Raw genomic sequence first — 25,131 nt, 5'->3', positions numbered from 1 at the left:
GCTAGCTAACCAACTGAGCCACGCTAGCTAACCAACTGAGCCACGGGGGCCCCTGGCATTGTTGACGTCATATCCACATTTCTGGCTTGAAACGGTTCGTTTAATATCGTTAGAAAGGCTAGAATTCAATGTTTCAAATGTATTTTACTAGAATGAAAAAAATTCTATAAAATAAGTCGAACTATATGTATAGACAGTGTTTGATGGACTTTCATCCTACATACATGCTTCACGTTATAGTGTTTACTTTGCCTATCACAAAGCATAATGAGCAAAGAACAGAAACAGTGCTATTTCTGTATTCCCACATCACGTATATGGAAACATCAACATATAATTTCTTCCTCTCCGCCCGTACGTGGGAAGATCTGTCAGCAACCTGCGGGTGGTCATTTGTTTCCCCCGGGCTCTACCCGATTTCCAACAATCAAATAAATAAAGAAATAACCATCTAATTTCCGGAATGTACCATATGAGAGCACGCGATTTAACCGTCAAAAACTACATAAATGCGAGTTTATAAAGTGGGGAAATACATCGGTGTAGACTACTCATGCGTTGTCGAATAGAATAATATATATTTTGGGGGAGGGGGCGGGTGTGGTGGAATCGTGACGTTAGAGTTTGGTATTATAGCGATGCTCTCGCGTGGTTCATTAGTGGGGGAAATCAAGCACCTGTGAACTGCGGAATGTAGTCCTGCACTCGACGCCGGCTTTTGTCAATGAAAATGACATCTCGACGATGGCAGAGGTCTATTTTTTATCTATCGACAGCTCGCCTCGGGTGTGACGATTAGCTACGCTTGAGTGGAGCTTCATCATTCGGAGCCCCTGGGGCAAGCGTCAATTAACTGACACTTAGGAATTTCCGATACTAACTACTGATAGTATTTATAGGTGGAGTATATCAAGCTCGTGTCATTCGAGATTAAGTTTATAATTGACCATGTACATAAACTATCCACCTTACTCATGTTGTATGCGCAGCTTTTGTCTAAAATGTTTACATATGTGTTAAAAACCCGGATTGCTTGTATACACTTGTATATATATAAGCAAATACAAACATTCACCACCGTTCTTCCATAAGCTGATGACAGATATATTTATTTATTTATTTAGTTGATTGGTGTTTTACACCGTACTCAAGAATATTTCACTTATACCACGACGGCCAGCATTATGGTGATGACACATTTATTTATTTGTTTATTTATTTATTTATTTATTTATTTGATTGATGTTTTACGCCATACTTAAGAATATTTCACTTATACCACGACGGCCAGCATTATCGGTCATGGCAGATATATTTATTTATTTATTTGATTGATATTTACGACGTACTCAAGAATATTTCACTTATACCACGACGGCCAGCATTATGTGGATGACAGATATAAGCTGAGTATCTATTAAACCAACGACCGAACAATCGTCATTCTGACGACATCAGAGAATAGTACACCAATTCAGTCGTTCATAAACTGGACTGGATTTTGCGTGAAAATTTTTGAAAAATTAGCTCATATAAGCATTTATTAAGCGAGTATTTGACTACACATATACAGCCCTTAAACTTTCCGGAAGAAATTTTACCAATAAAAAAAGAATAAGTGCAAAAAAAAAATAATAAAAATAAATAACCACAATGAAAGCAAAGCAATATCACACGAAGGTTGTTTTTTTTTTTTGCATGTTGATTTATACATGTATATAGAACCCAATCAGTAGTGTTATTTTCTGATAGTATAGAACAACATATGGTCGAAACTGACAAATTTACAGATATATATCTGACATCATGAATCCGTTACTCCCTCTATGTGTGCGCTGTTCAGCCGTCTACAGCACAAGTCAATTACTGAGACCAGTAAGTAGGGCCAGCCATCCACGCGTCAGCAACAATAATTAAGCGTCTTTTGAGGATAAGCCTTTAATTGTTGTAATAATACCGATTATATACGGAAGTAAGTAAAATCAACTCCATTAGCACAGACGTTGCTAATTCGTTCATCCTATCATAGGGAAGTTTGTTAAGTCGCCACCTCCCCATAATACCCTCGCCCGCCCGTGCCGAACTTTCTGAATACCAGTCAGTTATGACTATTTGACCTGGCACGACAGGTGTGTCCATTTCTTTGTCCCCTGCTGTTAGCATTCCAATGTACTGATCCAATCAGAGTGCCGCGGCTCGTTTAACTGAGGCACCACACGCTTCTAACGTGTTGGAAGGGTTTTATTCAAACTAATAAAAAACCTGTCAGCATTTGAGCAATCAAGTAACAGCACGCTAGAAAAACTTATTGCACACTCATTGGATTAATAATTTTTAAAAGAGAAAACCAACACATGAAGAGCATGACAATACACAAGTTATAATGTAGGTCGCACTCTGGAGCCTCCGTCACAACATTGCACTAGCACACTGATCTATCCGCGCGTATTTGTATATTACTGTGAAAGCTGAAAACATCGCTTTACGAGACTGCTTTGTTATGCAGAAAACTCATTTTACTATGAATTGATTTGTGCCGTTTCTAAATTCTCGGGAGAGCTGTAGTGTCACGAGAAGACAGTGATCTGGATGCAGAACTACTTCCTGACGCGTACCACAGAACAGGTACTCGCTTGCGGTGATTCGTTAAAGGCTAGACACGCCATCTTGGTATTTGAAATTGCATTGGTGGTGCTCTCAAGTTGGATAAAAACTCAGATATTCTTCAACAGTGGTGTAATTTACCGCAATTTTCGGATACGAGGAGGCTTTCCTCTTTCGGTAAGTATAATTTCGAGTAATTTTATGCTGTGTGGGGTGCAGAAAATATCAGAACTCCGTATGATGATGTTGATATGTACCCAGCTACCGTCTTAATTTGAAAATAGTGTCGAAAGAGACTGTTAATTTTTCTTCAAACTGAAGGGTAAGCAAGAGTTCTCTGAAGCACATTTGTAACACACGTGAAAAGCATAAACCGTGGAGTATTATTTCGTTATCTGCAGGTCCGATATCGCCAAAATGGCTGTATAAACAACGAAGGTATTTTAAGTTCGTTTCGCATTTTGAGGTACGATAATGAGGTTCGTACAGAGTTATCTTTCCTTTGTGTTTAACTTAAACTGTATGGACATTTCGAAAACGTGCAAAAACGTATTGACAGGTTCATTACTCGGCTTGCTTTGGGTGGGGGGGGACCTATTGAACATCAGAAAAGCTTGGCAATAACTTATAAGCAACATTTAGTTCAGCGTTCTAACAATGTTCGCCACTAATATTGAATAGATGGTTTGCAATGGCAGCCATCTTTGAGGTAAGTTTGCATGTATTGGTCATTGTACGCCCTTACCAGCCAAGAGCCTCAGCCCAGCTTGTGACACCTTTTAACAATAGACATCCAGTGGGCAATCTTGCATCAAAGATGGCTTTCATTGCAAACCACCTATAGTTCAGCCAAGGTGGCACAATTCTAGGGCAAGTCTTTACAGTCTGGCCCTGTTTGGGCTTTGCTTTAACTTAGTGAAAGGCAAGATCATGCCGAAGTGTTTGGAGTGCTCCATCAAACTTATGCTATAAATGTTCCTAAATGTATTCTTACTAAAACTTAGAAGTCACGCCATTTAAAAAAGACTTCTGTTCCTAGTGTTGCTGTTTAATCGAAAAGCATTTATTGGCTCCTGTTTTCAACTTGTCCTCGGCTGAATATGGCTTGAAGATTGCTGATATGGGGATAAGCCATAATTCATTCATTTATTCCAAACATTGCTGAAGCTAAATTATCCACCTTAACTTGTTTTGCCCACAGTTTCTCTTCATCCACTTTTATTTCTGATAAGTTCATTTTGCACAATATTTTGATAAACAGTCTTTAACACCTCTTCTCCATTCATGCTTTAATTTATATGCCATTGTGTGCAAGGGGACTGCTTATGTCACATACACACTGAAACTCGTAATCATTTTAAATGGAGGGACTTCTAACTAGAACTGCAACATGCCGTCAGGCTTTTCTCAAGATCTGCTGCAGGTTCAAGTAAAGCCCACATATTTTTTGGTCGTTGGCATACCTTGTGGGGAAAAAAACTGGAAGATAAACCTCAGAACTGTAGACATTTTCCATCGCGACCATACTTGGCGTTGTTTTAACATCGCTTCCTTTACTTCAGGAAAAGGTTATTCTGTTCCACAGAACAAATGTTTGAAAGGCATTTTCTCAGTTGGTAGCCAAAGGAGGTCGTATTTTTCTTGGACCACAATTAACTCCTGTTGTACTCATGATATTGACCCCGAAAAATTTTGAACAGGTAACCATATTGGCCGTTTTTAACTCTTGCGCGCATGTTTGTGGTGTAATGAACTGTTTTCCATGTTTTTGTTTGAGCTCTGCTGTGGATGAATTTTATCGTCAATTTGCAGAATGAAAAACACCCTTCTGCGTAGTGAAAAGCCTGCATTGTGGACAGGGTTCGAAATTACCATTGACTTGTCGAACATGCCCGGCCAAGAAATGGTCTTGTTGTTAAAAACTCATGTGCAGCACGGGCAAGTGTCCAGTTAAATATTTGGCAATGAATTTTCAGTTTCCCAAAGTGCCATGCAAGTGAATTCATAGCTGTGCCTATTAAGAAAAATGTAAGAAAATGTCAAATCACCTTTAAACATGACTTCTTCGGAAAATTGCATTTCTATTAAATGTACCACACTTCCTGTACGAGACTTTCCTTGTTACGAAAATACCGCTTAACTTTTAGGGATCAACAGGACAATTGTCCTACTGGCTTTACTTTTAATTTCTGTCTCTGGTAGAGAATACTTGGCAAAGCTTCAAGAAAACATACATGGCTGCCTGGTTAAAATTTCACCTTTTCGGTCTACAAATGACCAGTTTTGAACAGAAAAGAAGCCTGTTTTTGTCCAACAAATGTACAATCATCTCGGCTAGTGATTGCCAGGTGAGGAAATGTTTGATGGGATGTAATATTTGGGTTTATAAAGTACAACAGGGAGTTCGAAGGGATAAGCCAAATCAGCATTTCAAGAGTTCAGTTTTGTGACAAATGGTGATTGCTGTCTCAGATCATTGTGCAAAATACAGAATGCTAGGCAGTTGCTACATGTAGCTGGATCGGTCACAGCAGTGGCAACCTCCGTCACAGCAGTGGCAACCTCCGTCACAGCAGTGGCAACCTCCGTCACAGCAGTGGCAACCTCCGTCACAGCAGTGGCAACCACCGTCACAGCAGTGGCAACCACCATCACAGCAATGGCAACCACCGTCACAGCAATGGCAACCACCATAACATATAATACTACTTCTACTACTAATAATCATTATTTGTGGCATTTGTGTTTGCTTGTGACGATTTCAGTGTCTCCTTGTTTCACGAATTAAGTAGAAAGGTTGGGCTAAATGCAATGTTAACTGTTTTATTTTAAAGTTCTATCGCAGTGGACATTCAAGCTTTAAGCTTCATGCAGCAAGTCATGTTTTGACGAAGAAACTACAAAATAATACATTGATCTGAAATGAAAGGTCATGCTATTCCATGATACATGTACATTTTCTAAAACTTGATTTTACGCCTTTTTACTTTGGTTGAATGGGATCAGTATCTGTACAAATGATAAAAGCAGAGCTGTTCAATGTTCTATTTAGAATGTGTTTAGAAAATGAATGAAATTTGACCAAATCTTCAGAAGTATGGTTTTATAAATTATACATGCATGCATGTAAAAAATATAAATATGCAAAGCTAAATAATGACCTGTAATTGCATGCATCTGTATTGATAATTAAAGGATCCTTGATTATCTCTCCTACCCTCCCTTCATCTTTACGAGTTTAATAATGTTCCTTTTAACTTGATTATTTATAGCTCAGTGTGATGTTTAGCAAGTAGAGTTTCTTCAGAAATCAGTTGCATGTATGTACATTCTCTGTATCCAGTAATCTGTGTCCGCCCATACTCTGCCGTGATTAATGTGTACACCTGATCCTCAAACTTGGCAATGCATAATATTATGTAGAGGTACACATGTAGCCCTGAGTTGCACGATGTTCAGTAGCCACTGAAGCTGCATGCTTGTCAGATCACTATGGCAGCTGTTTGGCATGTGAACACGAACAAAGGTGGCAGCCCATTAAAACGTGTACCCCAGTGTGGCAGCCATTGTTCTAGACAAGCTGATGCTGGTTGGTCGTGTGGCCCATTCTTTATCTGCAACATGCCTTCCCATTGGTCAGTCTTGACACTTCAGTGGGGGAGGCCAGCTCTGCTGTTTATATAACCTGCCCAGCCATTGGTCTGTTTTGACACCTCTGATGAGTGTTTACACAAAGTCCGTTTGATTGGTCATTGACACTTGGCTCACAAAGGACTTCTTAGAAACTGCATTCATCTCATCTTTCCAGAAGCACTTGAATCTCAGCAGGATATGGGGAATGCAGCAGGTTAAATTTGTCTATGGTGGCTCTCAGACAGGTGATTTTTGTTGATACCCTGAGGTGAAATTGAAACCAGAAGTCTGGTGTCAAAGCCATCATGATGCATGTGTCATACTACTGAAATAAACTTTCACCAGCTGACAGGGTATGTGCTTGTGTCAGCACTTTAAGTTGTGACTCCTGCCTTCCCACTCCTTGACATTTACACCTCGTTTCCAACCTTATCAGTAGATGAGTTTAGTTGCCAGATGAAGTAAGGACATGTTACAAGAACTACAGAGCTCTTCCTTATAGGCATCCTATATAATAAGCTTGATTCTACAGATTTTGTCATCTAATCTTAACTTAAACTTGGAAATTTACTTAATATTTGAGGAAAGTCTCCACGGTGAGTAAACTCAGTATATTTTTTTCCCCTCAAGGTTGAAAGATTGTTTGGACGTTCAATCTACGTGTATAAATCTAGTTATTAGTCCATGTTGCAGTGTTGAATATTTTCAAAGTGTTCAAAACTTAGAATGAACGGTGGGGTGGGACGGATTTCAGTGGGCCAAATGCTACGATTTAACAGCAGCATTTTAATCAGTCTATTACTAATTGTTTCAGATATGAAGTTCATGCGCTTTATAATTACATGTGCATAAAAATAAAATACCTAGACTATAGATTTTGCACACTTTTAGTGTGATTTGCCTGTAGAAGAAAAATTAATTGCAAGATAAATATGTTGGATGGGTTTACTTGAGAGCTTGAGAACCAGGCTTGTCTTATACAAAGTGTTACTGTGTATGTACATCCAAGATATGAATTACTTGTTCTGTTTTAAAGCATGTACCTAATGTTCAACCGCCTCAGATGAGTAAGAATGAACTTGTCCGTGTACTGATATATACAGGCCAAGCATGCCTGATGTTTGACACTGCCACAGTGACATGCTGGTGACCTACTTTTGTCACCCGTTGCACATACAGAAACCTAGACCTGAACTGCTCAACATTTGCATGTACTTTTGTATATTGTCCCAAGGGATTTGCCAGACTACTTTTTTTGAAATGTCATAAATTACAGATGTCATAACTGACACTGACAGGCAGGGGTATTGTGAAGTGTACGTGGGAGCAAATTTCCTTATACTCTACCTGTCAGAAAGGGTGGGCATGTACATATGTATGCACCTGTGTATTTTTTTTCTTTAAATGAATATTTAAAAATAACCAATGCTTACTAAACTTTAAGTTTTTGTTGATAATCCTATGTGATTTATGAAATAAAATTATATTGGTCATAGGTCATAAACATTTCACGTGCATAATGGCACAGGGTTACAGATGTACATTACGTAAACCAATTCTTCAAATACTTCATATACTTGGCCAACCTGTTGTAGGCATTAGAATTACATGTAGCAGGTGATGGATTTGAACATCCAGCCTCGGTGTTACTGGCCTTCAGCCAGAACCCATTTAGCAGCTTCAAAGCCAACTGAATAATTCAAATGGAGTGTACATTCAAATTTAGAAGTGTATTTTTTCTGTATTTTTTTTTGTCGCTGTGAGACAGGAAATAACCTGAGCTGTCTGATCTTGAATGGTTAGTGTTAATTGTGGCAGATAAACCGGTTATGTGTCAGTTTATCCAATAACCTTTTGAACAACGTTCCAAAAATAGCTCATAATTGTATAACAGAAGGACTGTTACTCTTCATCCATGCTGGGTTTTATTGTAACTGTTTCAAAACAAGCTAGTCTTAAATACAGTATGTACATGTATGTTAAATTAATTTTCATTAAAATTATCCCCTGGGCTCTGCTCTTTTTCCTCCCACCATAATGCTCTCTGCCGTCGTATAAGTGAAATATTCTTGAGTACGGGGTAAAACACCAATCAGATAACTAAATCGAATAAATTATTTAAATTGAAATGTTCTCAATCTAGACATCTGTGTAGCTAATGCTCAACTGAAAATTTATTCATGAGCAGTGTAAGGAGATGCTATCAGTAAATGTCAGTTGAGTTTCATTAACGAGTGACAGTCCCAATCCTGATGATTATCCCTTTAAGACCATGATAGTGATTATACTTCCTGTCGTACTTTTAAAAAACAAAAAAAAAAAAGTTGTTGGTTGAACTGGGGGAGATTCAGATACAGGTATATGTTTGTAAACCTGTGCATGCATTCAGCTTGTTTACATGGCTGTGAATGGTTGAGAATTGATACTGACGGCAAATACAGGGAAAGTGTGAGGTACATGTTTATTTGACTTTGAAGCAGTTGGAAAAATTTGCTGATACAGGTTACATACAACATGTATTACTAAATTTCTTTACATGTACTTAATGACATGAGCATGAAACAAAATGTAAAACATCTTGTCAGATCACTCTCCTAGTTGATGTCAGATCACTCTCCTAGTTGATGTCAGATCGCTCTCCTAGTTGATGTCAGATCGCTCTCCTAGTTGATGTCAGATCGCTCTCCTAGTTGATGTCAGATCGCTCTCCTAGTTGATGTCAGATCGCTCTCCTAGTTGCTGATGTCAGATCGCTCTCCTAGTTGATGTCAGATCGCTCTCCTAGTTGCTGATGTCAGATCGCTCTCCTAGTTGCTGATGTCAGATCACTCTCCTAGTTGCTGATGTCAGATCACTCTCCTAGTTGCTGATGTCAGATCACTCTCCTAGTTGCTGATGTCAGATCACTCTCCTAGTTGCTGATGTCAGATCAGTCTCCTAGTTGCTGATGTCAGATCAGTCTCCTAGTTGCTGATGTCAGATCAGTCTCCTAGTTGCTGATGTCAGATCAGTCTCCTAGTTGCTGATGTCAGATCACAGGGATGAGAAAATGAGAATATTTAGATGATCAGCTGGTTTTAAGGGAAATCAATACTATTAAATAATCTGACCAAAACTAATCATTTTGGGAATTGGGGATGAGTTAGGAGAAATTTTAGCTGATTTTGATCGAAAAGCTTCTTGCCTGCAATGGGATGTGTGAAATGGGTGGGTGGGTGTACAGGTGTGCAGTTCTACATTATACCTGTATCTGATGTAATCCTGTTGTGCCAGGTGTAGATAATCCACTGGTCATGAAGACAGCAGGTTACATTGTATTAAGTCATCTCATTCACAGGGAAATATTTCAGGGATATATATACTCAGTATTTCTATTTGTACATTTTGTCTGTTTCACAGATCCAGCTAAATCAAGATGAGTACCTATCAAATGCCACCCACCTCCGCTCCCAGCAGGAACAGTAAGTACATTTTTGTTTTTTTACTCGTTGCCAATGGTATTAAGATTCAGAGACATGCAAATTTACATGCATGTCTCAATTACCCCTCCATGTTCTGCAGATTTTGTGGTTGTGTGTATTAAGCTTGTTCCATCAAACGTGTTTTGAAAGAAAAATGAAACACTGTTTTTGTTTTGCTAATGTTCGTACTGTCATGTGTAACAGCATACAACAGTATAAAACATATTTTTCAACTTTCACTGCGGGGGTTAAAGATGGCTTCAAAGTACTTTACTTAATGCCCCAGATGTCAGTTGGAAACTAAGTAGCTTTCAGAGATGTCATTGAACTCTTGGGGGCAGACTGAATTGGTCTGGGTGAATGAGGGCAGGGATGTGGGGAACAGACCTATTGGTGGCGGGTGGAGGGGCGTGGAGGGGGCGCTAAGCTGGCCCGAAAAATCTATCCAGTGCCTGTATTTGTCATCCTGCCCACACTGTAGTGACACGGTTCACCGGGCTCGGGGCACTACGGTGGGGTGTGATCAGTTCCGAGCAAGATCAGTTATGATCAGTTATAGTTTAGTTCCTTTTCATGATGTATTTAAAAAAGCTTAATCCATCAGTTCTGACCAAAACACTTGTGTGAATATAATAAAGCCTTCTGAACAGTCCTTGTATCGCTGCATTTAAATTCGGTTTCAACATGGGTTGTGGTGGTTGTTGCAGTGTCGCAGGGGAGTGGTGGAAATTACATGGACCTTTCGGACATGCCCGTGGAGAACAAACAGCAACAGACCATGATGTGGCAGCAGAGTCAATACATGTCAGACTCCGGCATCCAGTCAGGGGCCACCACACAGGTGAGTAAGAGAACTGAATGGGAGTTCAAATCTGGAAGAATCACCCCTTTTTTTTCTTCCTTTAAATGATGTGTTTAAAAACTTGGACATGGGCAAATGTTGAATAGACAGTGCAGTGGACAAATGCTGTAGGTGCTTTTTGTAGGATTTTATTTTCAACACGACATGGACTTTAGATAAAGGTGCAGGTCAAGTGTTTAGGAAACTAATCATTCTACCAGTTGAAGTAAAGAAATCGGGTGGAATATTCGCTTACCAAATATGAAATGTTGTATGCACTGCATTTCACAGCTTTGAAGGAAAAGACATCTAAAAATCAAAGTAGGCATCACTAAATACACAAGAAAATACATAAATATACTTTTAGTGATTTCGCTAAATTTTGGGGAAAAGAGTTGAAGGCGTTTATAACATTTGAAATCTAAGGTGGACTTCATGTACCATACTATCAGAGGTTAGGGACTATGTCACTAGTGGTTTTATCAACTCTCATCACGACACTAAATGTTGGAATAACACTTTTTATACCTAGGAGTAAAAGAATACTGAAATGTTAGGGAAGGAAAAATTCCTTGTTTCCAGGTCATAATGAAGTGGGGGCCAGGTCCTCCATTAAAGACAGAATAACCGATAAGCCCTTTGTGTGTGGAGAAGACCAGTGAATCGAACTAGAAGACAATTGGTCATTAGTTAAAAGAAAAATAGAAGAGCAATAAACCCATTTCACAGCCCTTGGGCTCTAGTTGTGCATAGTTCTCAGTTGTCTGTATGATGAACCTTACTGCGTTTTAGCTTTTACTTTAAAAGAAAAAAAACACTAGATCAAAAGTATGTATGCATTGACAAAGTATCTCACATAAAATCCCACCCAAAATACCTTTTTATTAGCTTGCCTGTACAGACGTAACTTGTGTCTTACATGGGGCGTTAGCATCGAGGAGCAGGGAAATCAAGGTTAAACAAAATGTTACGGGTGGCTTTTCAAAGTACAGCGTGTATTGCCCTAAAGTTTTACATGCATATAAAGCACAGTAACACAAGGGGGGTGTAACATGGCTGATGCTCTGTGTGCATATTAATTACCATAAATTACCAACTTTACGATTTCAGTACTTTATGGAGCTGAAGCTTTGCATTTTTGTGCCTCCTACAGACGTAGCCTATCTACCAGATCCAAGTTTAAAACTGGAATATTTCGTCTTGTTGCATTTTGAAGAAAGCTTCTCATTGGTACACGTTACTGAAGTAGTCCTCATTTGTTTTGTAGGCTCCCTCCATCAGCAGCAAGAACCACCAACAGGATGAGGGCGAGGAAGAGACCACCATGGACACGACCAGGATGTTTGACTGGGATCAGGGCTTTAACCAGGGCTTCAGCCAGGACCAGATTGACGGTATGTACGGCTAGATAATGAAAGTGAAAGTATTTTGGACACGGAACTGGCTGTCGGTTAGGATTAGATTGATGGTGTCTACAGGCTGGGGTGGGGTGGGGGGGGGATAATAAGAGTGAAAGTATTTTGACAGCATAACATTTTTCAATCAGGTTTATATTGATGATACATCAAAGTTTGTAAGCGAGAGTGAAACGACTTGAACTGGACTGGCATCCTTATCGATAGTGTTTAGTTTGGGAGATAGTCGGTGAAAATAATTGATTGGGATGAGGACGCAGTATCATGTCCTCACTCGGGAACAGATGTGTAGAATATGCAGCTTTGGAATATTGGTACGTTGAAATGGAAGTAAGAGTAAGATTGGGATGTAAACTAACATTTCTCCCAAGACCTGATGGATGATCTTTGATATTATGGGTATAATGAAAGAGAAAGCAAAATGTCAGCAATGAGACTTCAGCAAGGACCAGTTCAATTGTAATTGCCGTCTGAGGGATAATGAAAACAGACAAAATGGAACGGCTTCAACAAGGATGAGATCCATTGTAATTGATGGAGCAAAAAACCAAAGCGAAAGTAATGTGGGGATGATGGCTTCAGAGACGAGATTGATTGTACTTGATGTTTGAGAGAGAACCTGAAAAGAATGGTATACTCAGATTTTGGGTTCAGCCAGGAGCAGAACGTTGTACATGGTGTGGGTGACTAAGAAACTGTGCCATATAAAGGTATGAAACTGATGTTTCCACTTTCAGCATGATTACGACACACTTCAGAGGTTGTACAACATAAACAACATGTACTGCATGGCAATCATTTGAACCAGGAAGGTTTATTTGGTTGCAAAGTCATTTAAATCTCATTTTGTGCGAGATAGTGTTTATAAGTCTTAACCCTTGTCCCGTGATGAAATAACACATGTACATGTACAAGCATTGTTGCCTGGTAGGACATGGGTTAATGAGAAAATCAGATAAGAGGTCTTTCTGAATTTCATATTTAAGTCGATCAAAAAAGAAATAACGGAAAATTTACAGAAATTGAGCTGTTGAGGTAGATGGAAATGTAGTATAAGCATGTATCTGGCTTTTGAAGATTTCTGACTTGCCCAAAGGCGTTGAACCTGACACCAGCATGAAACAAGATGTGTAAATATTTCCTGATATCGTGTTTAACAGAAATGAACCAGCAGTTGAGCCAGACGCGCTCTCAGCGGGTGCGAGCGGCAATGTTCCCGGAGACCTTGGACGAAGGCATTCAGATCCCCTCCACTCAAATGCATCCTGATCAGCCTACAGCTGTGCAGAGACTGGCAGAACCATCACAGATGCTGAAACACGCCGTTGTCAATCTCATCAACTACCAGGTGGGTGTGGCAGGAAAATGACCATTTACTTTCATTTTCAGAATCATTGGAGCCGTGGTACAGGGTGGAGGCTTTTCTTGCTGGTGACTTAAACTGGTGATTTCAGACTTCATTCTTACTTTTGAAAAAACTGCCTGTTATGTGTGAAAGTTGGAGCAGTGGATTAGTTGAAGCATTGTCATTGGGGACATATTTTGTATCATTTGGTTGGAGCTTAGAACCATTTTATATTTATCCATCCTGAAGCCTGCATGATTGTTGCCCAGGATGTAATACAAAAGGGAAACCTAAAAACATGGCAAACAAAAATAGCTTGTATGTTCTTTAATATGTTAATATATATATATGTACAATAGTTCAGTCTATTTTTGCATGTAAAATTGCACTTTCAGAAGTACATGAAGGCCTTAAAATGACACTTTTGATGCAAACATTTTTTCTGCAAAGAAATTCTAAATTCACAAGAAAGAAAAGAAAATTTAAAAGAGAAGAAATTATAAAAATGATACAAAAATCAGATGAAAGAGCGTCAAAACTTATTTGCAGATATGATCTGTAATATTTATTTGGATTTTTTTTTTTAAGGGTATTTAAAAAAATATTTTGTTTGGATATTTGGGACTAACTTTTGTTATTTATCATTGTTGCATCACAGTGTTGTAAATAAGGATGTGATGCTTGTATAATTTATTTGAATGTGAATTTGTTTATATCCAAACATATGCATTTAACCCAAATTATGATAATATTTATGAACATCCAAATTGAGGTTTAATACATTTGTTAGCTGAAAAGAACAAATTCTAGTGCAAGCATATTTATTAAACCTTTGTTACTTCCTCATTTATGACATTATTAAACAGGCTATTAATACCAAAAAGTGGTCCCAACCATGGTACAAACATTTTCAAGGGTCTTTTTCTCCATAAGGAAAACTCTGAAAAAATATTGAAGACCACATTATAACTTTTCGCACTCTTTCATCTGAACTGTCTTTTTTTTTTTCCTCCACCTTTAAGTGGCCCTGAGGTGGATGAACTTTACAGAATTTAGCAAAATGGGTCACTTGAGAAAAGCTGAATTTAGGTGAAATACAGTACTTAATAATTTTACGATGCTGATCTTTTTCTACTGCTCAGTGGATTAATATTTTGGCTTTATCCTAACATGGCTTGTAACATTTTCACCTGACCATTTACTCTCTCCGCAGGATGACGCTGACCTAGCAACACGGGCTATCCCAGAGCTGACCAAGCTGTTGAACGATGAAGACCAGGTAGTGGTTAGCCAGGCAGCCATGATGGTACACCAGCTGTCCAAGAAAGAGGCCAGCCGCCATGCCATCATGAACTCCCCGCAGATGGTACAGGCACTGGTGCGTGCCATGAGCAACACCAACGACGTGGAGACAACACGGTGCGCTGCAGGCACACTGCACAATCTCTCCCACCACAGACAAGGACTGCTGGCCATCTTCAAGTCTGGCGGCATTCCTGCACTGGTCAAGTTACTCAGGTAAAGGGGAGGCAACTCAGTACAGGTGTAGACTAAATTGCAAGCAGAAAACCCTAGTTCCGTAGTTTTTCAGCTGCTACTCTTGGGTTTCAATTTGTTGGGTCACAATTTGGCTCAAATTTTGCCGGTATAGTATTAACCATATGAAGGTTGAAGTAATGGCCATATGAAGGTCAAAGGTCTTGTCATTTCAACTCAGAATTCCAACCCTACAGATATCCATAAAGCCTTATTGACAACACTAAAACGTGTCCAAGAAAAATGGAAAATACGTGTGGCTTAATATCCTTCTCTGTATTTTTTTCATTAACTTGAACATTTTGAAGAAATTAAAGTTTGATGTACTGGATCTGGTAATAGTGGTTCCTGAACTTTGATAAGAGCACTATTATTATTGTTAAAATGTGGATGAAAATTTGAAAACCTGTTTTTATTCGTTCAGTTCCCCGTTGGAGTCTGTCCTGTTTTATGCAATCACCACACTTCACAACTTGCTGTTACATCAAGACGGCTCCAAAATGGCTGTGCGTCTGGCTGGCGGTTTGCAGAAGATGGTGGCCCTGCTCCAGAGGAATAACGTCAAATTTTTAGCCATTACCACAGACTGTCTGCAGATCCTTGCCTATGGAAACCAAGAAAGCAAAGTGAGTCAGGAGTTTCGTTATGCACCTGTGCTAATGTTTGACGTCCAGCTACCCTGTCTCTTGGTAAAACTTTAGCCGCTATGTACACAAGGCTCGCACAAGTGTTGAAAACTACATTCCCTTGAAGCTCTGGACATTGCCAAAATTTAATAAATGTGTATCATGGTATTTCAACACATTCTTCAGCTGCTTGTAAAAGACAGATGATGCATTAGGTTACATTTTGATGGTCTAATACAGTGTGTGAAATATTTTGCTGCTAGGGAGGTGAACAATGATCATTGGTCTGTTTTTAAAAAAAAAAAAAAAAAAGTGGCTTGGAAAATTCAGAAAAGGGGAGGATCCATGTCCACCAGACTGCTTAGTTATAACAATCCTTCACTTTTTGTTTGCCACAAGAACTTTTTTGAAAATCATAGCGGTATTTTATTGCATGCTTTGGACTCTTCCAGCTGATAATCCTGGCTAGTGGTGGGCCGGGAGAATTGGTGCGTATCATGCGCTCCTACACCTACGAGAAGCTGCTGTGGACGACCTCTCGCGTGTTGAAGGTGCTTTCAGTGTGCTCCAGCAACAAGCCAGCTGTGGTGGAGGCTGGGGGTATGCAGTCCCTGGCCATGCACCTGGGACACCAGAGCCAGAGACTCGTCCTCAACTGTCTTTGGACATTGAGGAACTTGTCTGACGCAGCCACCAAATGTGTAAGTAACCCTGTGTCTGCTGTAATGGAAGATGGTCGGTCAATCATTGTGAAAAGAGGTGCTGGTTCACACCTGACCTTCGACAGGTATTTTGTTGGATCTTCTGCACTCGCTGTTCCTGGGGACTTGGTGATAAGCAGACGACGCTCATATGGCGCATTTCCATATTTATGGTAAACTTGTCTGCCGCCAATATGGTTAAGCTGTATAAATTAGAAATTCTTTGTAAACAACTGATTGAATGAGTCATTATTTTGTTCATGCATACTTGGGCTTACTATAAAACGATCAAATAGATTCATTTCATGATAGCCACTGTGTTATAAACAATTGAAAACAAATTATGTGATACATTGGGAATGAAATCCCTAGGGACTTGTTTTAACCAGTGATGAAGGGGGATAAACATATTAAGAGGGTGAAATAAAAGATTGCAGAACATTCAAATTTTTCATGTAACTGACAGGCAAAATGTCATTTCATTCTATTCCTACAGGACAACATGGAGGGTCTGTTACAGATGTTGGTTCAGCTTCTCTCCCACAATGACATCAATGTGGTCACCTGTGCTGCAGGTATCCTCTCTAACCTCACCTGTAATAACATGAGGAACAAAGTCACTGTGTGCCAGGTGGGCGGGATCGAGGCTCTGGTGCGCACCATCATGCAGGCCGGCGATCGCGAAGACATCACAGAACCATCGGTAAGTCTGCTGCCTGTTTGTCTGGCGTGTAGTAGAGCCTTTTGTCATAATAACTCGTCTTCTGATCTGTTCCAGTGATTTGTGGCTTGCGCTATTTTCTTACACATTTGAATCTTTTAGTTTCATCTTAATTTTGCAATTTAAATGACAACATGTGAAGGGATGTCTTTTAGACTCGGTACACTTTCTAATGGAAATGATAACTATAGAACTTTGCCTTGTATTTCAGTTGTATTTGTGCGTTTCTTCCACTTTTACTTGTTATAAAACAATGCAACCTTGGATTCAAAATTTGTGAATTCAGTCTTGCCAATCCCAATTATGTCTGATTTCTTTTTGTTTTTAGTTACAATGCATTTCAACATTGTTTTCAAAATGTGTGAAATTTGATCAGGAGATTTAGTTATATTTGTCAGTTATAAATGTTATAAAACATTGTAGTCAAAACGTTTAAAATTTGTTCCTGATCTTTTTCTGTAGGTGTGTGCCTTGCGTCATCTGACAAGCCGTCACCCGGAGGCAGAGATGGCCCAGAACGCAGTGCGCCTGCACTATGGCCTGCCCGTCCTAGTCAAGCTGCTGCACCCACCCAGTCGCTGGCCGCTGATCAAGGCTGTGGTTGGTCTGATCCGTAACTTGGCTCTCTGCCCAGCCAATCATGCACCACTGAGGGAACACGGAGCTCTGCCTCGTATCGTCCAGCTTATGATGAGAGCACACCAAGATTCACAAAGGGTAGGTAGACTTTCAACATTCAGAAACTTTCAATTTAAGGATAGCTACAATTTTCTATACTTTCCAAACTATCATAAAATGTGTGTGCGTGTGTGTGTATATATATATATATATATATATACACACACACACATAACAAAATACTGGGTATTTACAGCATATTAGATGGACGAAGCTTGTTTGCATAATTATTTTTTGGGGGATATTCCATAATATCTGGATAGTGATTTCTGTTCAAAAAATTTTTTTTAGGGACAAATGTCAAATTTAGGCGCTGAAATTAGATTTGACGATACTTATCAATCAAACCCCAAAACACCTGTAGAATTCACGAATCTGCCTAAATTAGCAACTGAAAGTCATGAACTAATTTTAGAAGTACCAAATTAAGACTTAAATGTAATTAGGCAACGACAGGTTATCTAAAACCCACCCCCCCACCCCCCCATCCTTACATTCAGTGATGTCTTGTGTTTGAAATCAGAAAGATTAGTTATGCTATTTGTATTTATGTTGTCGATTTGATCTGCTCGCAGCGTTCCATCAGCTCCAATGGTCAGAACTCTGGTTACCTGGACGGAGTACGCATGGAAGAGATTGTTGAGGGTACAGTGGGGGCCCTTCATATCCTGGCACGCGAGGCTCACAACAGGGCTGCCATCAGAGAGATGAACTGTATCCCGTTGTTTGTGCAGGTAAATCTTTGATTTGTGAATCTTTTTTAAGGCACAAGTTTGATCATTACGATAATAAAATTTGAAATTATACAATGAGTAACAAAATGTGTTAGTTTCAGGCTGTCTTTTCTCAGAATTAAGGAAATTACAACAAACCCCAGATTTGTGTATAATGCCATGAAATACTTCATGCAGGTGTATGTGCATTTAGAGTCGGGTATATGTAGATTAGTACATGTAGTCGGCTGATAGCAAATTTAGTACCACATTCATCATTAGTACCCTGTCTACCTGAACCGAGGCCTGAATTTTGCAAGTAGTCAAGAGAATCTTAATGGATTTTTGTCTGGTCAAGTTGCACAAGAAACATACCTCATGCCTGAGAACTTGAAAGAAAGGTGAGCAGCTGTTGGTTGGAAGCTTAGCATTGTAACCAGTGTCCAGAAGTCGTACAACATATCAAAATACAGTTTAGCCACCGGTGGCAGCCAATATGTTGTACTATAGGGAAAATGTCACTTAACTTCATGTGCCCGTGGCGAATGATGAGCCTTCCAACAGTATTTTGAGTTGAGAATTTATGATTCATAATTCCGACACGTGAAAATCAAGTTAGATCCTCATTAATGGAGTGGGGCTAACTTTCAGGCAAATCGTTTTGCGGATTCGCGCCGAAATGAAGGCCCTTTGAATAACACAATAGCAGCTAGGGTTGCAGCATTTACTTACCTTTGTATCAGGCTGGTACACCCCATTAGCAATTGGAGCAGTGTGGATAGTTTAAGGGGCACAGATTAAATGAAACAAGATCATGATTTTGTGTTGTAGTTGTTGTACTCGCCTATTGAGAACATCCAGAGAGTTGCTGCAGGTGTGTTGTGTGAGCTGGCAGCCGATAAAGAGGGCGCTGAGATCATTGAGCAGGAGGGCCGCCACTGCTCCCCTTACAGAGCTTCTCCACTCAGGAACGAAGGCGTTGGTAAGAGCTGGGGATTAGAGTGATGAAATAGAATTAATGCGAATTGCAGAGGGGAATCCTCCATTGGGACTGATGCTTACATTAAATTGAGTAGACATTTTATTGACAGTTTGAATCTTGGTGGTGGTTTTCTGCTGTTCTCAAAAATGTTTTTTATAGCTCAGAATATGTATGCTGATAATGTTTAATTTATGACTTTTAATACAGAAAATTGACAATAGCCCAATACTGTAACTATGCTTATAAGCCAAGTGACCTACTGCAGAAGGTACATAAATGTATATCTATTATATATGTCAGTGGGGCCTCTGTGGTGAAAGAATAGGACAGCCCTCTAGGCATGCTTGGTGTAAAAGGCGACCAACCCAGTGTTCTCAGCCCCCGCAGTACTGATAACGTGTTCTTTTTTCTGTTTGTCCAGCCACGTATGCTGCAGCAGTCCTGTTCCGTATGTCAGAAGATAAACCCCCAGAGTATCAGAAACGCCTGCCCATGGAAATAGCCACCTCCCTTATACGTAACGATAGACAGAACATGGGATGGGTGGATGTAAGTAGTCTCCCTTCGTATACCGCTTCAGTTTTCAAGTGCTCTGCTGTCAGAATATGGGTGTATCCCAGTAAGCCAGATAGCAGTTTAGACTCTGCAAGACCGGAATTTTATCGCTGGTATACAATCCCTCGAGGCAATGATAGAAGACCGTAACCATTGGCAGCCACACACAGTTCAGCACATTTCGTGCATTTTATGTGATATGTGAGACTATATATGGGCTCAAGCACTGTTTCAGGTTGGAAAACTCGGTCCAGAATGCTGAAGGAAAAAAACTGATCTCTGTAGTGAAGTCTGTAATTTTTATGGATGCACATGACAGGTCCTGTACATTGTTTATATGACTCATTCTGCTCATGCTCAGTTATACACAACTGGAAACCACTATTTGGCTTACGGAGCACTTTTCCTGGCCGAAGTATTACAGCCGTAACCGTTGTTTTGTTCGATCAGTACTTTGTGTATTAACGCTTGTATTGCAAGAGAATAATGGTCTGTTCAGCTTTGACCCGACCTCAGAGCGTGGGAAAAGATGCTCCATTGAGTGACCCAATATTTAGATCTGAAATACCCGAAGCTTCAGATCCCACTGTATGGAACCCTGGTGGTCCTGTGCTCATACATGTATCTTTAAATGGTTATACAACTAGTAAGTTTTACTACATTTTTAAAGTTTTACATTTCTTTGTAGAAGTCCCTAAGTTCCTTATATAATTTTGGACCAATTTTTCTAGTGAAATTTTCTGTTCCACGTTTTCACCTCCCTGATGCGTTACTTTCCCCACCCTGACAGGGTCCCCCAGGATTTGATGCCATGGGAGAAATGCTACCCCCAGATGATGCTTTCAGGGATCCCATGTACCAGCACCAGCCTCCCAGCATGCACGGCAGTCAACATGATATGAACAGACAAGGTATGTCTAATGTGATCTGAACCACAAACGTACATTGTAAGATCATTCTCTCTCTGGTTGACAAGCTCTTGATTAATGAGGTAGTAGTAATAGGATCCGCCTCCTGCTGGTATGATTAAGGCTTTAAGCCAGGAGGTTTGTCAGGCACCTGGCTGTCAGTGGTTTCCTGCAGGCTTTATACATAACTTCCATCAATAAACATGAGCAAAATATTGAGTGTGGCATAGAACCAAATGGTGTCAATCCAAAAGTATGGATTCTTTTGTCTGATTGTCTCTGGCTGTTTAGGTGAAATCTTCTAAAATACTAAGAGTACACATCAGTCTTGAAGTAACTTTCAAGACAGTTTTAGTTTTGATGTTAAGGAAAGGTTAAACATTGTTACGCCCACGTTACTTGCAAATGGCAAGATTGGGTGGTGAAGCATCTCCTAAAATACTTGGCTATTATTCAGCCAGTGATCAGCTTGGATTGGCGACATAATTCTTTTTTCCCCACATTACTCTCACATATTGGTAATTACTGAAGCCCCTGGGGGAACCCACATGCTATATTTGTTTGCTTTCTGTGAGATTTTTAAGGACAGCAGTTCGAAAATTAAATAGAATTAGGTGAAATATTCTTGTACAGCATTATTTTCGAAATGCATAGTTACGGGGGACTCTGTGGGACTCTGCCTGGTGCAGTTGAGACAGAAATGAAAGTAGAACAACACTACTTTTGGTACTGAACTTTACAGTTTTTTAGTAGGATAATTTTATAAATCATATAACTCAGAATTGGGCAAAATGTGTAACGCGGTCCTGGACGAAATTCCTTGCATGAAATTTTAAGTCCAGTTTGGTGCGTGCTGTTTAGGAAAGGGTCTAGTATTCATCCCAAACCCAGGATTTGTCCTTCCACGATGTTGTCCATGTATTGTCAGGTTATGAAACTAACGTACCTGTTGACTCCATGCAAGGTCTGGAGATTGGATCGCAACATGGCAGTACATATGGACCGGTTGACAACCTTGCAGACATGGGCCCACCCCCCGGCGATCTCAACTTCGAGAACCTAGAGTCAACTCTGCCACAGGACAGCCAAGGCATGGCCTGGTTTGATACAGACTTGTGAGACACATCGGCAGGAAAAGGCAGATGACGGTGGCAGAGGTCACTTTCATCAACAGTATAAACATGGAGGGGGGTGCAGCGGAGCGGCAGTTATAGCAAAGGGTGGGTAATCCAGGTCGGAGTGACAATTCAGAGCTGCTGTGTTTTTTAAACTTATGTTTTGGGGGCTGTTTTGGCCTGTTTTTTTGATCGATTCAGATGCTGTGGGAAGACTTTTTTCAATATTTAACTGAAACTGAATTGCTTTGTGGAGCAGCATCAATCCTTTAAGGTTGTGGAACAGTACAATTTCATTGGCTGCAAGGGGGGGAATATTTAATCATGACAGAATTGTCGTCCAGTCTCGAACCATGTTCGTGAAACCTTACAAAGTTACATATTAATTGTCCTGCCAAAGAATCTCAAGTAAAATACAAACACATTAGAGATGGAATTCATGAAGAATATCTGATTGTTTCAATTTATGCTGTGAAAACTTGATTTCGATGAAAACGGACATGTTTAGCTTAAGGACCACCTTGTCAATTTCATTTGTATATACTCCTAAAGCCCTCATTCCATTTCACTGTCAGATACAGTATCATAGCACAGTACATATTTTCATGTTAAAATGGCCAGGGAATACCTGTTGGATTGGCTAGTTATCGTTCACGGGGGATAAAGCCTGTTAAATTATGAAGAATTCTGAATTTAATGTGTTCCAAGGGTGGTATTTGGGATCTGTAACGTGGGCGAAGTCTGCAACATATCAAATTTAAGCCATCCTGGCTTGATACTGCTTGGTTGGTCAGCGTATTGATGTCCTGAAATGACCGGAAAATGTATATGTCCATTACCATTCTTACTATTACATAAGTACATATATGAGAAAATAAAACTAGCATATTTGTGTACTTAACACTTTCTTGCTGTGCACTAAATGTCTGTTTTTATTCTACAAACATACAGGTGCGCCTGGTTTTAGCGTCATATTTTTTTTTATATATATAATTGTTATTGTATACAAATCACTTAGCTATATGTACAATGTCATGGACAAACAAGACAAAAAAAAAACGGTTCACTTTTCAAGTACCCAGAATATATAGGGGAGTTTTTGATATCCCCTAGTGCGAACTACGTAAGCTTTCATCCCATTTTGTGTACTTTTTTGTTGGGGGGAGAAAAGTCGAGCTCATCAGTCTTTTTTTGGTGTTTTCTAAACGTCGTATACAGTGTTAAATGTTAAAACTAGAATGAGCTTTTTAAACATTTTAGATAGGCCTTTTTATTAATCTCTCGTTTTGCAATAGTAATTTTATCCCAGGCTGTATTCACGGGCTTTGTAGATCATGTCATTAATAATAAAATGTTTTATAATAAAAATTCGTATTGTTTTCTTGACACTTTATGATAAGACTTCTGACCAAAGGGTTTTGGACCGCGTCAGTGGCCTAATACACGTAGTGACAACGTCCGCCTCGAAACCGGAACACCTGGAAAGGCTTTCAAATGGTACTTACTGGTGCCTGCTTTGGTGCCCAGCACTGAGTTTAGGCAAGGCTTTGGTATAGTGAAGGAGTGGAGTGTCATGTCTGGTGTCTCTGGCATATTTCTGTTGAGGCTGCTCTTTGGCGGCAAGCACTCACTGGGCCACACCCGATGACTCCTCGTCATCCTATAACTGAAGTATGACCTAAAACCCCATGCATGCATACATACCAAAGCCTTAACTCATAACTTAGGGGTTAATATTAAATTTCAAGAGCATCGTCTCTGATCAGATAGAATTAATAACATTAGACTGGGCTCTAGCCAGATCAGACGGCCAGGGCGCTGGCTCACTGCAACTGGCGGACCCTTGACCAAACAGATTGCGAGTTCGAATCCAGCACTCCCTGGTTCAGTGGTGTCTTGAAGTTCGGTTTTTCAGGCACTCGAAGAGAGGTCGTTTACTCAGCTTTCTTAGTGTTTTTTTTTCTTTTTTTTTACCCATAAACCACACAAGTGAACATTTTTCTAGACTTGCAAATACCACACTGGCTTGTTTTTTGTAATATAGCTCGTTTATGGCTGCTAAAATTGGGACCAATGTAATTTCAGCAAACTCTGCGCTGTCTCGCGTTACCTGGCCACCAGGGCACAGCAATCAATCGTCAGCTTACACTATTAAATTTAACAAAGTCTGAGTGATGCTGGGTTGTATTCTGCTATTACAGCAGATTATTCTGTTAAATATAACTACATATTCTATTAATACAACACACAGATTCACAACACAATCTAACAAAACATTACGTTGAGTATGACAATATGTTTTAATAACCGGATACATTTTTGCATCACTCAGACAGCAGCCTTTCTGTTAAAATAACATTAATTTTTTGAGCGTAAGCTATAACCCAATGTATTCGGACAGCTCTTCGTCGTGATACCTCACCAGATACGGGTATCTCTGCGAGTCAAACTACGTCGTGCTCATACTGGACCGTCAATGATAAAGGGTGTAATACACTCAAAAAATGAATGTGTTAATTCTAACAGAAAGTCTGTTGTCTGAGTGATGCTGGAGTGTATCAGGATATTCGGTTGAATATGACAGAATATTATGAACTGTTCTATTTGTTCAATGGAATGATTATGTTGAATGAACAGAATATATGTGTTATACTTAGCACAACTGTCTGCTTCAATAACAGAATACATTCTAGCATCACTCAGACAACAGACTTTCTGTTAAAGTTAACATAATTTTTTAGTGTACCCGATCGACTACGATCGTACGGTCATTTGCGGAGTCTTCGCTTCCTTGAACAAGTGGTCTACAACTTGACTACTACACAACTGCCACCAATGTCCATGGCGTGCTTATTTGTACGTCTGTATTAAACTTGCCAAACGTTGATGGTTTACCCCGGGTACTCCGGGTCGATCCACCCAAAAAACTGACCGCCATCGTGTATGTGGAAGATTCTTGAATATTGTGTTAAACATGAAACAATCCAATATAAACAGTTATAAACCGGAAAATGTTTACCAACACATGGCTATCTAAATACTAATAGTATTTTCCTGTCTTCACAAGGAAAGCTTTCTGCCTTTTAAAGGCGTTAGTGTAAAGTACTGCAACCAAGCTGCAGATGGTCATGAGTTTCCCCACTATAATAGTGGCCACCGTCGTAGAAGTGAAATATTCTTGAGTATGGCTTGAAACAAGACACAAACAGTGATTAATTGAAACTATTACAAGCAAAGGCATTAACATATCACAAAAATCATAAATCATCAAAAAAAAAATAACCATATACAATCATA

At 39.7% G+C, this 25,131-nt stretch overlaps 1 protein-coding gene across 1 annotated transcript; it reads left to right on the top strand.

Moving 5' to 3' along the window:
- The first annotated feature begins 2,641 nt into the window (after positions 1-2,641).
- LOC135464978 (catenin beta-like) lies at positions 2,642-23,202 on the top strand. Its single transcript, XM_064742568.1, is given in 17 exon segments — positions 2,642-2,781; positions 9,637-9,698; positions 10,406-10,539; positions 11,807-11,933; positions 13,115-13,302; positions 14,513-14,817; positions 15,260-15,461; positions 15,914-16,162; positions 16,659-16,865; positions 17,346-17,600; positions 18,137-18,295; positions 19,106-19,207; positions 19,209-19,236; positions 19,239-19,256; positions 19,678-19,805; positions 20,602-20,722; positions 21,648-23,202. Coding segments are annotated over 16 exon segments (2,460 nt in total). The 5' UTR covers positions 2,642-2,781; positions 9,637-9,652; the 3' UTR covers positions 21,839-23,202.
- Positions 23,203-25,131: the final 1,929 nt, after the last annotated feature.

The sequence above is a fragment of the Liolophura sinensis genome, chromosome 4 (assembly GCF_032854445.1).
Source record: "Liolophura sinensis isolate JHLJ2023 chromosome 4, CUHK_Ljap_v2, whole genome shotgun sequence".
Classification (NCBI taxonomy): Eukaryota; Metazoa; Mollusca; class Polyplacophora; order Chitonida; family Chitonidae; genus Liolophura; species Liolophura sinensis.
This window is presented reverse-complemented; position numbering and strand designations above follow the sequence as displayed.